Source organism: Eschrichtius robustus, chromosome 2 (assembly GCF_028021215.1).
Source record: "Eschrichtius robustus isolate mEscRob2 chromosome 2, mEscRob2.pri, whole genome shotgun sequence".
Taxonomy (NCBI): Eukaryota; Metazoa; Chordata; class Mammalia; order Artiodactyla; family Eschrichtiidae; genus Eschrichtius; species Eschrichtius robustus.
This window is the reverse complement of record NC_090825.1, coordinates 161544035-161561383: the sequence shown is the minus strand read 5'-3', so window position 1 is coordinate 161561383 and position 17349 is coordinate 161544035. Positions and strand designations below refer to the sequence as shown.

Genomic DNA, 17349 nt, shown 5'->3' with positions numbered 1-17349 from the left:
AATCAGTACTCTGTAATGACCTATATGGGAAAAGAATCTAAAAAAGAGTGGATATATGTATGTGTATAGCTGATTCACTTTGTTGTACACCTGAAACAACACAACATTGTAAATCAACTATACTCCAATAAAAATTATAAAAATAAATAAATAAGTAAGATTTGAACCTCCAAAAAAAAAAAGATTACGCAGTGGTTGGTTAGATATTCATATATTGATTTGCCTAGTGGGTTCTATTGAATATTTGACATACACATTTAAAGATTTTAAAAACTTATTTCTGAAATTATGTCATTCTCCTGAATAATCAAGAACACTAACCTGCTACCATATTCTCTTTGCCACTCTCTTTTGTAATCATTTTGGTTTTTAATCTCATGATTAATTACCCTCACAATATGCCTCAACACTAATTTTGACTCAGATGTTTTACTGATTAATTTACTTACTTCATTTTCTTGTAATCCATACAAATTTTACTTTCTTTGATTTTGTAATGAATTATAGTCATAATTAATTCCATCAGAGCTATTCTAGGAACTATAATCTGTGTAAATACTTTCGTTACCCAACACAAGTTTGTGTGCCAAACAAACGGAAAAGTCGGAGTTTGGAGCAGAAAAAGGTTTATTGCAGGGTCATGCAAGGAGACATATGGCTCTGTTAGATGGCCTTTGGCTCTCAGGGCACATATCTGCTGCATGCCTTCCAAGATTATCAATTTCTGGTGTTCTGGTGGTATTTTTCTAGAGTTGTATGGTTTTTATTACTTTTCAAATTATACATGTGTTTTTGTTATTTTAAAGAATATGAAGAGGAAAAAAGGAGGTAATTATGTGTATTCAGTCTGCCACCTTGTTTTTACTTTGTAAATCTCAATGCTGTCTTGCCAATAATGGTTCATAATTATTATTTTATTTTATATTATTATTTTATTGTGGTAAAATACATATAACATAAAATTTACCATTTTAATCATTTTTAAGTCTATAGCTTAATAGCATTAAGCATATTTACATTGTTGTGCAATCATCACCACTAGTCACCTCCAGAAAATTTTCATTATCCCAAGATGAAACTCTGTACCCATTAAACAATAAATCCTCATTTCCCTCTTCCTTCAACCGTTGGTAACCACTATTCTACTTTCCTTCTATGAATCTGACTCTTCTAGACACCTCATATAGGTGGAATCATACAATTTTTGTCCTTTTGTGTCTTATTTTACTTTGCATGTCTTCAAGATTCATCCATGTTGTAGCATGTATTGGATTTTCCTTCATTTTATGGCTGAATAATACTTCATTGTATGGATAGACCACGTTTTGTTTATCCATTCATCCATTCATTGACGCCTCAGTTGTTTCTACCTTCTGACTATTGTGAATAATGTTGCCGTGAACATTAGTGTACAAATACCTGCTTGAGTCCTTGCTTTCAATTCTTTGGGGAATATACCTAGAAGTGGAATTGCTGGATTATATGGTAATTCTATTTTTAATTTTTTGAGGAACCACCTGTCAACTACAAATTGGCACTTGCCATTGGCACTTGCCATCTACCTCTACAAGGTAGATGTGCTGCTGCAGCTGCTGACTTTCAACACCCCCTGAAAGGAATTCAGGGTGGAGAGCAGAAATGAGGCACTCTGTGCTCTGGGAAAAACTGGCAGAACAGGTCTTCAGATAGTCAGATATTTTCAGGAGACAATTTTATGAGTCCAATTCTTGCATCTCCTCATATCTAGAAAAGCACTAAGCACCTTCATGGTGATGACTGCTCCTCCTGACTAGCAGAAACCTTCTGCAAAAAAATATGTGCTTGATTGCATGTACTCCCCCTTCACCAAAATCACAAATATACTGACCTCCCCCACTACCTCTTTGGAGCAGTTTCTCGGAGCGATCTGAAATGCTGTCTCCCAGGCTATAGTCCTCATTTCGCCCCAAATAAAACTTGATTCACAACTTGCACGTTGTGCATTTTTTTTAAGTCGACACGCCATACTATTTTCCACAGCAGCTGCACCATTTTACATTGTCACCAGCAATTCACAAGGATTCAATTTCAACAAGTCCTCACCAACACTTGTTTTCTGTATTATTTTGTTTTTGTCTTTTGATAGCAGCTATCCTAATGGGTGTAAAGTGGTAACTCATTGTGGTTTTGATTTGCATTTCCCTAATGGTTAGTAATGTGTATTGTTATCTTTTATCAATACATAACAACCCACTTTGTCCAACTTAACTATTTTTACTTTGAAATATCTTTGTCTTTGTAACATTGTGATCCCAGTTTTCTTTTTCATATTGTTTTTCCAGGTATATCTTAATTCATCTCTTTATTTTCTACCTTAAGGTGCCCTTTGATTTTAGGTCTGTTTTTGTAAACCGTAATGGTGGATATTTAAAAAAGCATTCATTCAACACTTATTGAATACGTATTATTTGGTATGTACAGTGCCAGACAATGAGGATGCAGTTGTAAAGAAGGGAAGTACAGTCAATACTGGAAGACAAGCTTTACAATTTTAAGGAACCCTTTTAAAAGAAGTAATGAGTGTCATGAAAAGGGCAATACTAGGTCTATGTTTTTGTTTTTACCCAGTGTGTCAGTTAAAAAATATATCTTTTATCATAGGCTACAAAATTTAGACAATTTTTTTTAATTCAAAAATTTGTTAAATAGATTCTAACAGTTTTCTCAATAACCAATAAGGAGCAGCAAACGGCTAGTCTTCCACATTTTCTATTACATATTCACTTTTCCCTCTTACTATCATTGTCATCATAATTATGAATAAAAAGGGTGCACGAGAGGACACGTGGTTACAGCAGAGGCTTCAACTTCCTCTGCCTTCTAGCAAGACTGCTTTCTCTAACCCTCCCGCCGTTGGCCCTTCTCGGACCCCGTAGAGGGCCGTACAGTGCAGACGTCTGGGAAGTATAGTTCGAAAGGAAAAGCGCTGCGGTTCTCCTGTGCGCACGCGCATTTTTGTCCGGCGGCTTGGCGGCGGCGGCGACAACAAATATCTCTGCGCTAGGTGTTCCCCTTGCCTGCAGTAAGGGCCGCCGCTTCGAGTCCCCGTCCCGGCGAGCCCAGGTACAGACTGCCGGTGAGAGTGGGCCCGGGGTGTGCGCCTCCTACGGCGGGGCCAGGACAGAAGGCCAACCGCGGCGCGAGTCCCAGCTCTGGGCGTGCCAGCGCAGGCGGCCTTGGCAGGTGAACGCGGCCCGAGGAGGGGGCGTTGCCCGGGGAGGTCTCACCGCCCGACAGCGGGGCCTATGCCTGGGGCAAGGCTCCTGGAGAAACGGCCCTCGAAAAGAGATTGCAGCAAGCTGTGCCTTGTTTCAGGGTTCGTGAACCCTGGGGCGGTTTTCGGCTTTTTCCGTTGGTTGGTTTTTTTCCCCACTAGAGTTTAAACTTTATGTTTATCCGTTTTTGCCAACCTTATTTTTTGACATTGTTCTCCTAGAGTGAATCCGAAGTGATATAACTGTTTCCTTTTTTGTTTAGAGTAATTTTGTCCGCTTGCAAAGTTACTTCCCTTTTCTCTAAATTTTAAATTCATTTCTAGCCAACGAAGCTATTTCTTCTTAGTCTTGTATTTTTGGGGGTGTGGGAGTAGGGAAGGTGGAAAGGTAATGTTTCCTTTTACGTTTAAGGCGCTTTGATAACTCTTCGAAAGGAAACACAATTTCCAAAAACACAACTAATTTTTGGTTGACTATTTCTGAAAAGGACACCAATTCTTAAAATGATTTTTGAAGAATTATTATATCATAATTACTATAGCTCAGAGTACCTAAATGCAGGTGTGTGGAATATTTATGTCATTTCTCAATGATTTAACATTTCTGTGAGCCCGGTGTGACTGCCCTTTACACTGTTAATGCATATCAGATGGTTCTAAGCCCTTAGTTTGATTCTTCTTTATTCATAAACCACTGGCTGAAAGGTAGCAGGCCCAGTGACTGGCAGTCTTCTTACTGCCCACTCCTGGTTTTGGTGGTCAAGCACAGGGCCCCTCCCACTCAGGAATGCCTGGGCTTCCAGGTTCCTTCTGGTTTCCTTCGGCAGGGTGCTCAGTGTGTGGAGACTTCTTAACCTAGTCTAACCGTGATGAGGACGGGAGTGCAGGCAGGATGGAGAGATCTCACAGTTTCTTTCTCCGTTTCAGGTGCCTTCTCCAGGAGGAGCAGCAGGAGGGAGACATGGCCACAAGATTGCTGCCAGCCCAGGCTCTGGTATGTGAAGGCTTCTTTCTTGAACTGCCTTCTGGGTTCAGAAGTGGGGAACGTGCTTCATCCATTGTTGAGCTTTTCTAGGTAATGAAGCCCATTGAGGGACCAGAAGGCCTGGTAGTTGAGGAACTTCAGAAAGAAGGTGTTTCCCTTGCTGCAGGGCCAGTCTCATTGTGAATTTTCTACGTAACAGTTGGTGCTTGTTGACTAGGCAATGAATGGGCTCACAGGTCCCATGCCAGTGCCACACCCAGAGCTTTGTGTGGGATCCAGGTCTGTTTTGCCTTGGGGAGGGCAGAGACATGGGGGAGTCAGATCTTTCCATAACGCTAGGAAATCGAAGAGGAAGGTCTCTATCCTCAAGGTACTGAGAACCAGTCTACTCCAGTAATACCTGGTAAGGGTCCAGGTGAGTTTCTAAGAAGATCCTAGAAAGAAGATCTCTGAGTCAGCAGGTGTGGTCAGGGATACTCCCTCCTATTGTGCGATTTTGCACATGCAAGCAGGATTAGGCTTGTACAGATGGTGAAAGGAAAAGAAGTCGCAATTTGGGCAGTGGTTTGCGGGGACAGATTCGGGAAGTGAGCCTTCCCTGAGGTGGGAAGCATCTGGTTCACAGTGATTTTTTTCCCTTCTTTGCCCTTTCACTTGGGGAACTATAATTAAAAACATAATGTCTTCCCAACCCAGGAAACCTTTCCACAAAGGTAGAAGAGAAAGAAAACACTTTTATTATTGAATAAACATTAAGCCAGAATGTAATGTGCATCACAGGCAATCCACTAAAGAGAGTGCAAAGACAGAAAACTCACTCTTGCATAGCTAAGTGCTATAACCCAATTTTGCAATTTGGAAATTTGTCAGGTGACAAGTTAGGCCCATTTCCTCCCAGGAACTGGGAATGTTGGCGCATTCAAAGAAATGGTTACCAGGTCCTTGAGGAAACAGTCCTGAGTTGTGAGACTGACAGATGGTTTATTTAGCTATTAAAAAGATTTACATACATTTGGTAAGGACGAAGAAAGAAATTCAGAAAGAAAATGGAGATTGCGGTGGGAGTCTTCTCACTTATTTCCAGCAGCCTCTTAGTTTTAATTTGTTTTTGCCCTTATCAGTCAGAGAACATCCCTGGCCTTGTGATCTCCTTTCTGGGTTTTGGGGATAAAGAGAAAGTGTGGAAGTATTTCTGCCTCTAGAAATGTGTCCTAAGGAAATAGGCTTTGCACGCTTTTTTGTGATGTGCAGGGATGCTCAATCCAGAATATTTAGGGTTACAAAAATGGAAACAACCTAAATGCCCACCAGTAGATTAGTTACCTAAATGCCCACCAGTAGATTAGTTAAGTAAACCATCTAATAATCTATAAGTAATCTATACAGTGAGATGCTGGGCAGCAAATAAAAAATGTTGCTGGATAAAGTTACCTGTGTAACATTTTATTTTTGTTTAAATTTAGAGCCATATTATCATGTAAAAGTCTGAAAGGACATACAGCAAGAAGTTAATAAACCTTGTTTCTGGTGGTAGAAAGTTAGATTAACATTCCTTTTTCTTTTGCTTATTCCTAATTTGCTTTAAAAAAAAAAGATTCTTAATAATAAAAGAAAGGGGCCACTACTTTAAAAGAGGTGACTTGTGATGCAGTGAAGTGGGAGATGTTACTGAAGGCAAGTTCGTGTCCTTGATGCACAGTGAGGCATAACTAACCAAAGCGTCAGAGTTTGGAGTGGAAAAGGTTTATTGCAGGGCCAAGCACGGAGAACGGATGGCTTGTGTTAAAAAAAACTTGAACTCCCTGACTGTTTTCAGGGATAAGTTTTTTTAGGGAAAATTTGGGGTGAGGGCTGCAGAGTGTGTGACTTTCTTCTGATTGGTTGGTGGTGAGGTAACAGGGCAGTGTTCCAGGACTCTTGCGCTCAGCCTTAAGTAACATTCTCTACGTGGATGGGGGCCTTAGTTCCTGCAGAAGAACTCAAAGATATATTGTTATGTATGTCCCTTGAGCAGGAACCAGGACCCTGCTTTTTGGCTGCACTGTTGTTTCTTGACAACAGAAACAGTTTCCTTTGTTTGTCTGTTCCTTTGTTTTTGCATTCCCTCACTTCCCTGATTAGCAACTGTTTGAATATGCTCTTTGGTGTTCAGGAAGGTCTAGGAAGCTGAAGCCCTTTTCCAACAAACAAGAAAGGGGGACATGGAAAGGCTCTTTGTATACAGGAGGGCCCCACAGGGTCCTGCTTGGTATCAGAGAGAGGTAGAACAAAGACTTATGGGGTGGGGAGAGAGAGTCCCAACTGCAGCCTTCTCACTTGGCTCTTCAAAGATTGTGCAGCCCACCACGCTGGGCCCGCTCCTGGGAAAGCCATGCCTGGGGCATTCTCCGAGCCTACCTTACTGTGGCTGTCAGTGTCCTCTCTCCCGGGACACAGATGGCCCACGGTGACGACAGAATCCAAGCACACCTATTCCTCCTTGAGTGAGTGTACTGGAGGCTCTAAAACCTTCTAAAACCCAATTCTCATGTCTCACCTGTAAAATGATTTTGGTCTAGGTGATTGTACACGTCCATGTCTAGAGTTCAGTGTTTCCGTCATTCTGATTTTATTTAATTATTTCAAGTGCTTTACCTTGTTTGGCTGCTGTGTTTCATTTTTCTGGGAACACAGTGCGTCACTGACAGTAGGTAGGTGACAAATATATATGTGATCAGTAATTGAGGGGTGGTCAGGAAGCATTCAGCCTGAAATGCTCAGAGCCTAGAGTGGTGACAGTGTTGCTGCCCAGTCATCCCACAGAGGGCATGGTCCTGGGTGAGCAAGAGTGGGTTTCTGTTCCAGGAGTCTGTGACATTCAGGGATGTGGCTGTGTTCTTCAGCCGGGATGAGTGGTTGCATCTGGACTCTGCGCAGAGAACCTTGTACCAGGAGGTGATGCTGGAGAACTACAGCACTCTGTTCTCGCTGGGTAAGGACCTTTCCTTGTGATGTAGAATCTGCTGGGGGAGCACCTTGGTGCCCTCTCCAAGGAGGACATTTGGAGGGCATGGCCAGGTTCAGCCCACAGGTGGACTCAGAAAGTAGCGGTTGCTATTGCCCTTGGCCGCCAGGACAAGTCTCGGCTTGGTAGAGTTGGTGATGGGCATCCTCTCTGTGCTTTTCCTGTCTTCTGCCCCCTGAACTCTGTCCCTCTGGGCCTCACAGGAGGTTCCAGCTTAGAGGAGTGCACAGCCAGAGCCCTAACTTTCTTCCTGAGACCACCTCCTGGCCATCCTCTGGGAGCCCAATTTTAAGCCCTTCTCAGAACAAATCTCTTTCCTCTCAACTGTCCCTCTGTCCCAGACTCTGGGGCTGGATCTGAGTGTCAGACTGGCCACTCATGTCTGCACCATGGATTCATTCTCTTTCTTGCTCATGAACAGGGATTCTGTTTTCCAAACCAAAAGTTATCCTCCAGTTAGAGCAAGGGGAAGACCCCTGGATGGTGGAAAATGGAGTTTCTCAAAGCACATGTCTAGGTGAGTGACAGTAATTGGGAAATGGGTATAGCATCTTCTGACTGCTTGGGCTTTGCTGATCAGTGAGGAGGCTGCACTCAGGAGATACTGACCAAGGCCCTCCTTGATGTGCCAGGCCAGGTGAGAAATGCTGGGAAGGGCATATCCTTACTTGACCTTTTTGAGTACTTGGTACAGCAGGCTCAGAGGGAGAGTTGAATTCTTCCAGTATGGGTTGCACTTTTGTCATATGTCCTTTGTAATTTGAATGCAGAATATGTAATGCAGTATGTAATGTGTAAAGGTTTGTGATTCATATCTTCCCCCTTTTTTCTTGCTTTTACTGGATTGATTATTTTCTTAAATTATTTTCTTTTTATGGTCTGAACAAACCTTTTGTCACTACAATGCATTCCTCATTGTCCCATCTTGGGTTTTTGCTTTGACTTATCTGCAACTTTTTACACGTTTCAGCTAAAAAAAATACAAAAAAAGAAAAAACTAAACAAAGAAAAGATGCATGTATATTTATGTACTATGCAAGAGAGAGAAAGCAAGGTTAGCAAAATGGTAACAATTACTGAATTCGGGCAGAAGGTTTGCAGATGTTCAACATGCCTTTTTCCTAATTCTTTTGTGGGAAAAATTTTAAACTATTATGTTCCAGACCCTTGCTGCTAAGACATATCTCTCAGTCTCTAAAATCCCTGTGGGTTGCTGAATCATAAGCTCTTGCTTTCTGTTCTACTTTGAATTTTGTCTTTGTTTCTGACACCAGAGGATGGCTTGCTTTTTGAGTTTTGCTGCTTGTCCAGAATTTATTTCTCTTGATAGCAAGAGATAGCCTTTCTATGTCAGTTCAGTCTTGTGTTTCTATTCATGAACTCTGTCTTCAGATTTTTTGCTTTGGTTTGACTAGAATATTTACTGAGTAATGTTTTCAGAAAGGTTCATGTGTGCTGTATTTGTGCATGTCTAATACCAATTCTTTTACCTCTCCTGTGGGAATTATGTTTGGGATCTAGAATTCTAGCATCAGTTTTTATTCCCAAGAATTGTTCAGACTTTGCTCCACTGTGTTGGGGCACTGTATTGTTGATTAAAAGTCCTCTGGAGTTTTTTTCCCCTCTATTTCCTGTATAGAAAAACTTTTCCCCCTTTTTTGTCTTCTGTCTAGAATATTATAAGATATTCTCTTTGTCTTTGGAATTCAGAAGTTTCATTAAGTTATATCAAGGAGGTTTGGCTTTTTTGTTTTTGTTCTTAATATTATTCGGCATTCACGGGGCCCTTTGCTTTGAAGACCCAAGTGTTTTTTCAGTTCAGGGATCTTTTTTCTACCACATACTGAAATATATTCTGCCATATTCCATGGACAATTGGAGAAGCCTGACTATAAGAATAACAATATAATAAAATAAAAATTCAATCAAAACTGTAGAAAATAAATGTATCTGTTGTAAGAACCAGGATGGTAGCCAAGGATGAGTTTCAAATTTGGCTGTGAGCTTTCTAGTTGGCAAAGGAATCATTAGTTTCAAATTGACTGTGTTCTTCTTTTGCAAGCATTAAAAAAAATTAATTATTTTAAATTTGTTTAAGGTGTGCATGGTATTGTAAAAAAAAGACAGAGGAGCAAAAAAAGGAGATTCACTTGACATTTTACCAACTGTGCTGAGCCATTGTTAATATTTTACTATTTATCTTTTCAAACTGTGAATATTTGTTTGAGTGTGTTTGTACATGAGAGAGAAAGACACAAGCACGCAGAGAAACAGATTGATTATACATATTGTTCTTGAGTCTGTTTTTAATTATGAATGTCATTCAGTTATTTAGCCATCATTGAATAGAGGTCTACTTCATTGAAAGAACTCTAGTGTATTGTTAAGCCATATTTTATTAAACGATCTTCCTTTTGGAAATTTTAGTTTCCCATTTTTCCCTATTAATATTGCTGTCATGGCTATGGAATACGAAAGTAAATATAAGGGGGAGAAGGTCTGAATAATTATAGCACAAAGGCATGAGCATTATGATTAAAAAGATTTATTGAAAAACTACTCAACTTTATTATACATCAGTGAAATTCAAACTAAAGCAATGAGATACCATTTTTCTCTTTAATAGGGAATATTACCAAAGGTTAAGAAATACACATCCAGTGTTTTGCTACTGTTCTGAGCAATAAGCAGTATCTTTAGTGGGATTTTGATTGGAAGTCTTTCTGGCTTTATTAAAATCAATCCCAGGCTTAGAAATTTATCTTAAGAAAATAATTCCATAATTGTGCAAAGTTGCAAAGATAGTGTAAAAGAATGTTTGTTATAACATGAGGCATTACTAGGAGTAACTAAAGCTAAATGACTCCAGAGGGGATTTATTAAATATGATATATTCATGTAGTGGAATATTATGCAGCCATCAAAATGATGATGTCAGCCTACATTTATGGACATGGAGAGAGTTCATGATTTTTTTTTTAAGTGAAGTGGGGGAGGGGGAAGTTTTAACCACTTTAATTTTTTAAGTAAAAATGTTTTCTTTATATACAGAAAAATTTTGGTGAGCTGAATTCCACATATAGCAGTGATTATTTTGTATGATGTGTTTATGGGTGAATTGTATTTTCATTTTTAGTTTTCTGTATTTTCTTAATTTTTCTTACAATGATTATATATTTCCTTTTTAGTTAAGAAAGTGAAAGCTCTTCCATAAGGTACATTCATTTCTTTTGAATCAGTGATCCCATTTCTTGCACTGTATCCTAAGTGATCAAAAAGGTAGACAGAAAATCATTTTCAAAAATGTAGTCTTCTCCCAGTATTTCCTATATGGCACCCATCTCCATTGGGTTCCCCAAGCCAAAAGCTAGGTGTCCTCATTCTTGAGTCTTCTCACTTATTCTGTACCCCCTATTCATAGGTGAACATACCTGTCATCTCTGCCTTTAAAATATGCCAGTGTGCCTGATTCTACGACCGTGCCAGTGCAGACTGCCATCACCTTCCTCCAGGAAGACTGCGGCAGCCTCCTAATTGGCTGCTCTATACCTGTCTTTGTTCTGTTTTCCTCTGCCCCCAATTACAGCCCATTTGTCACACAACCATCCCCCAGTGATCCTTAGAAGAAATTCCAAACACATTCCTATATCTTACAAGATGCCACATGATGTGGCCCCTGCCCACCTCATTTCCTCCCCTTGTAGCACTCTCCCCCAGTTCCTTCTTGCCTAGGCCACACTGGTTCTTTATCTGCAAACACACGAAGCTTACTCCTGCCTTAGTGCCTTTGTAATGGCTCTTCTTTCTGGGTGGAATCATCTTTATACCCACATTTTTTCATGGCCAGCTCTTGTGTGTTATTTAGATCTCATGCTTAATTTTATTTCCTCATCACCCAGTTTAAAATATCAGGTTGTTCACTCATACTACACATTGCCTTGTTTTTGTTTATTTTCTTACAGTTCTCATTACTCCCAATACTTTATTTGGTTACTTGGTTATTGTCAGTGTTGGCTACTAGAATGTAAACCTTGTGAAAATTGGACTCTTATCTGGCATGTTCCCCGTTAACCCTGAGTCTTGACCTTTGCATGGTAATACATAGTGGATACTCAGTAGATACTGTCTGATTGAGTCAGTGAAGTTCATTACAACATTATGCACAGCACTCCAATGAGTCCCAGAAGTTCAGTAGCTGAGGTCTGGTGTTTCAAAGAGCTTTTTAAGGGCAGTGCTTCTTCCACTTTTTGTTTGTAGCCCCTCTGCAGTTTTCTCTTGGATTTGGCTTGAGTACACTGGTGGCTGACCTGGGAGATGAAGCTGAATAACAGTACAACCTGCTGTACACAGAAATGCTGTATACCGTGCTGACCTCTGCTTTGTTACTAGATCAGGCCTGGCTCTACTGGAAGAGCTGCCCTCTCAGTTCCTTAGCCTGCCCACACATAGGTTTCTTAAGACCCTTTCCCACCCAGGCACATGTTCCATCCTGCTTCTTTCTCTTGCTCTTCTTTTTTCATCCTTTTCTAAGGACTCCCAGGATACATTTGTTAGCCATCCTTGTATATGTTGATGTCATTTTTCTTTATTCTCAGTGCACGAGAGACTTACATGTTTCATTTATTTTAGGATGGGAGAGCTTGTTTGAAACCACAGTTTCTGAAGAAGAAAATCAGGAAGTAATGAATCAACTCATAGGTGATGGTCCTTTTGACTTCAAGTTGGGAGAAATCTACATAAATGAGGAAAAACTAGAGAATCAGCAAGGCAAAAAGAACAGACCTTTGAGGGAAGTCTTAGTTACCATCAAGAAAACCTGTATGAAGGAGAAGAACTTTACAGGTATTGACCTTGGGAAAAATTTTGATCTAAAATTATCACTTATTAGAAAACCCAGAATTGTTTCCAGAGGAAGGAAACCCTGTTCACAGCAGTATTCAGTTCTATTTAAACAGCTGGGAATCAACACAGTGCGTAAGTGTTACAAGTGTAGTATCTGCGGGAAAATCTTCCTCCACAGTTCTTCTCTGAGTAAACATCAGAGAATCCATACTGGAGAGAAGCTCTATAAATGTAAGGAATGTAGGAAAGCTTTTAGCCAAAGCTCATCTCTAACTCAGCACCTGAGAGTTCATACTGGAGAGAAGCCTTATATATGTAGTGAATGTGGAAAAGCCTTCAGTTTCACTACATCTCTCATTGGACATCAGAGAATGCATACTGGAGAGAGACCCTATAAATGTAATGAATGTGGAAAAACATTTAAAGGTAGTTCATCCCTTAATAATCACCAGCGAATTCATACTGGAGAAAAGCCCTATAAGTGTAATGAATGTGGGAGAGCCTTTAGCCAGTGCTCATCTCTTATTCAGCATCATAGAATTCATACTGGAGAGAAACCGTATGAATGTAGTCAGTGTGGGAAAGCCTTTACTTCAATATCGCGGCTAAGTAGACACCATAGAATTCATACTGGAGAGAAACCCTTTAATTGTAATGAGTGTGGAAAAGTATTTAGTTACCACTCAGCTCTTATTATACATCAGAGAATTCACACTGGTGAGAAACCTTATGCCTGTAAAGAATGTGGGAAAGCCTTCAGCCAAAGCTCAGCTCTTATACAACATCAAAGAATTCATACTGGAGAAAAACCTTACAAATGTAATGAATGTGGGAAAGCTTTCTCCTGGATTTCACGGCTTAATATACACAACAGAATCCATACTGGAGAGAAACCATATAACTGTAAGGAATGTGGAAAAGCCTTCAGTTCCCACTCAGCAGTTAATACTCATCGAAAAATTCATACTGGAGAGAAACCTTATAAATGTAATGACTGTGAAAAAGCCTTCAACCAAAGCTCAGCTCTCATTCAGCACCAGAGAATTCATACTGGAGAGAAACCATATAACTGTAAAGTATGTGGGAAAGCCTTTAGACAGAGTTCATCCCTTATGACACATATGAGAATTCATACAGGAGAAAAGCCTTATAAATGTAAAGAATGTGGGAAAGCTTTCAGTCAGAGCTCGTCCCTTACAAATCATCAGAGGACTCATACTGGAGAAAAACTATAAGTTAAATGCATGGGGGAAAAACCTTCCAACTGAAGTTAATTCCACATGAAATATCAAAGAATTCATCTTGGGGAGAAAATCATGAAGATTAGTTAATTGTACATTAAACTTCAGAATTTAGACCTCATCAAACATCAGAGACTTTATGATGCAAGATAACCTTAGGAATATTAGGAAAGCTTCTATAAGAAGTTTTTTTCATATATTCTTAAGTTATTACTGACTATAAAATAGAAAATTTGTCAGATCAAAGGGTTAGTATTTTATTTTCTTTCTAGTGATGTATGAAAACAGCCACCAGCTTTCACAGGCATCACTGGGAAGCATGTTGATTTATGGAAAAGTGCAGCCATAAAATCCAAACTTCAGATTAATCTAGGATTCTATTTTTTTGAAACTGCAATTGAGTGTTACTCAAGCCAGTTGTACTAAGAAGAATGTGTTGGAAAGGAAATGTAAGCAGGTGACCTGGAGCTACCTCACTGTCACTAAAATTTGTTTTTGTAAGAGTTTAAAAGCAACTTCTGTACTTGGTGGTTGTTAAAACTTTTGAGTTATTTCTCCCCTGCTTCCTAAGCCATTCACCTGAAAATAGAATCACTCTGTAAACCACAGGTGCAAGTCCTGTGAGTTTTCTCCCCAACTATTCCAAACTCTGAATCAGATCTAAAGTCACATGATTTCAAATCACACAAGGCATGGTATTTCACTTGTTTTTCTCATAAGGTGATTACCTTTGCTGTATTAAGTTGAGAATTAGAGGTTGTTTAGATAACTACTGCTTTTGCAAGTTAATTTACTGATAAATGTTGTTAAAAATCATCTTGCAATGTAGCCATAGGGAGTATGACTCTTGGCCCCCAGGTTGTGCCTGCTTCCTTGAGTGCTCTGGTTACCAGCCACGAGTAAGGCCCAGGAACAACATGGAACTTGGGTTGTCCTCCTAGGAGGTCAAGTGAACAGGATAACTTTCACTCTTACATTCTACCTTCACCTCCATCAGATGATCCTCTCTCCCTCCCACAGTCTCAGGGCCACTAGACAAAAATTCAGGCTCTTAAGTTCAGATGCTTTTTCCTCCAAGAAATGGGCTATGTCCCTTAACAAGTTATTTATCCCAGTAAAGCATTTCTAAAATGTGAACAATAATTTGAGCAAGCTAAAAACAAGTCATACTAAAATTGTTGAGCTTCACAGAAGTTCAGAGGTTAACATCCAGTTTTGCCAATTTTATCAGGAGTAGACAAGCAGTTAAGGACAGGAATACTCATTTCATTTTAAAAACTGTTAGTTTTTTTCTATTTGCCAAGGTGCTAAAACAAAACAAAACAAAAATTCCAAAATGTTATTATTTGGAGTGGGGATTAAGCAAAGCAAAAATCGGTGAATTCAGCTTTGCCTCCTGGGACTGATCAGTCTCACTGTTTCAGACTTGTGAGGAACAAACTCTTCTGGGTCATTTAGTACTCTACCCGCAATGTCTCTTTCCCAACAACCATTCTTTTAAATTCTCTACCTAAGGAAAATTCCTAGGAAACACATAACTTCCCTATCTTAGTTTGGAGTGCTATACCAAAATACCAGAGACTGGGTAGCTTATAAACAACAGAAATTTATTTCTTGTGATTATGGCTGGGAAGTCCAAGATCAAGGAACCAGCATGGCTGTATTGTCGTTAACCCTCTTCCTGGTTCATTTCTGGTGACTTCTCACTGTGTGCTCACATGGTGAGGGAGCTGTCAGGGGCCTCTTTTATAAGGTCATTGATCTATTCATGAGAGAGGTACCCTCATGATCATCATCACCCAATGACCCACTTCCTAATACCATCATCACCTTTGGGGTTGAATTTCAACATAAATTTTGAGGGGACACAAACATTCAGACCACAGCATTCCCTAAGTATCAATAGTCCTAAAATCATCAAAAAATTAAATCTAAATAAAATCACACAAAATATTAAGCCTAGTTATTTTTAAGGCGAGGTCTATCAAACTTGACTGTAACAGATTAAGTCTTTTGCAGGATCTTTCAGAGGAGATAATATATAAGCATGATGATTCTAATATAACCCAGCACCAAAATCAGACAAGGAAAATACAAGACAGAAAAATTGCAGGCCAATATCATCTATCAGCAGAAATGTAAAAATCCTAAACAAAGCGTTAGCAAATGTAAACCAAAGTACCTAAACATAGTTAACACATGATAAATACAGATTTTTCATGGGAATGCATGGGTTATTTTAACATTAGGAAACTTACAGATGCTGTGCACTACCTTAATATTAACAGAAGTCCATATGTTCATCTCAATACATGTAGGAAAAAACCCAAAATACTCAGTACCTACTCATGATAAAAACTTTTAGCCAAGCAGCAGTAGAAAGGAACTTTCTAACCGGATAAAAAGGTATTTACCAAAAAACCTGCTGAAAAAAATGATAAAAGGTTAGAAGTATTCATGACATGACGAGTATGGGGAAAGAATGAACTACCCAATAATGGTTCTAAGAAGCAGAAATGGTTCATGCACATAGAAAAAAAAAATGGATGCCTACCCTCACCATATCAAGAGTTATATGATTTTGGAAAAATATGTAAGGAATAACTTTATGACCACAAGATGGGGAAGAATTTTTTAAATAGGATACAAATAAGCTATATAAAATGTTTATATTATTTGCTCACATTGAAATAAGGAACTTATACTTATCAAAATATACCAAAAAGGAAAAATCAAGACACAAAACAGAAGGAAATCTTTCCACAGCATGCCCAATATGTTTTCTGGAAATTCTGAATAATTTGTATGGATCAATTAAAAAGAAAAACTTAATAGAAAAAAGTGATCTGAATACATGACTACATATTTCACAGAAGAGGAAATACAAATTTCCAAAAACATGAAAAGATACTTAACTTCATTAGTTTAAAAATGTAAATTAGGACCACAGGCATGATCTTAAAGTACACATGAGCAAATATAAGATGTATGACAATACTGAGTTTTGGAATGTATGTGGAATAACTGGCATTCATACTCTACTAGTGGGAGTATAAATTGATACAGGTCATGACATCTTGCAAAGTTGAACACCTGCTTGTTGTAATACACAGGCACCTATACATGCTAGATAAATGTTTGCAGATGAGCACCAAGAATTATGTGTAAAGACATTTATACTGATCATAATAGCAAATATTTGGAAGTAGTCTGAATGTCCATTAGTAGGAGAATGGATACATTTTAGAGTATTAACACAGTAAACAGCAATGAAAATTGATGAACCAAAGCTATATACAAAACTTTGATGAATTGTAAAACATGCTGAATTCTAAAGTCATAGGAAACTACATGTGGTATATCATTTTTTGCAAAATTAAGTTTATACTAAGTGATATGTACATGTGGTGAAGATCATAAAAAACAGCAAGTGATTGGATGAGATGGTATTTTAGTTATTGTCAACCCCCAATGCAGAAGACTGCAAATAAGAAAAAAGAGTTTGTTTGAGGTCCTAAGAATTGCAACTCGAGAGGCACAGATTCTAGCAGCAACTCAAATATGTTCCGAGGGAAATAAAAAATGGCTAGGGTTTATAAAAGCAACAGACAAAAACATCCCAGTAGCATTATATACACGTTATTTTTACAGAACTACGATTGGTGGCATTCAGTCACTTGGGAACAGCAGATTGCTTGCTAAGCTGTGGTCTCTAGGGAGAAAAGAAAACAAGTTCCATTTAAAAAAAAAGTTCCAGATGGTCTCAGGATGGCTGTGTCAAAAGTTTATATTGCATCTGGGGGTGGATGTGTGTAAGTTCTACTTCCTTAATGGCCTCCTGGCTCCATTTTAGATCCCTTTGACATACGTAACTCCATTTCGTTGTTCATGGTCCACATTATCCGCTACTGTGTAACAACTCTCCCCAAAATTTACTGGTTTAAAAAACAAGTTATTAATATCTGTCTTGGTTCCACGTTTGGGCTCAGCTGGGCAATTCTTACTTAGAGTGTCTAATGTGTTT

General features: G+C 39.0%; 1 protein-coding gene across 1 annotated transcript in view; it reads left to right on the top strand.

The window, feature by feature from the left end:
- The first annotated feature begins 3020 nt into the window (after positions 1-3020).
- ZNF879 (zinc finger protein 879) overlaps positions 3021-17349 on the top strand; it is a 51211-nt gene continuing 36882 nt past the window's right edge. Inside the window, 6 exon segments of the mRNA XM_068536543.1 lie at positions 3021-3102; positions 4181-4247; positions 7083-7209; positions 7664-7759; positions 11872-13410; positions 13753-13760. Of these exon segments, the coding sequence (XP_068392644.1) occupies positions 4215-4247; positions 7083-7209; positions 7664-7759; positions 11872-13410; positions 13753-13760 (1803 nt within the window). The 5' untranslated portion in view covers positions 3021-3102; positions 4181-4214.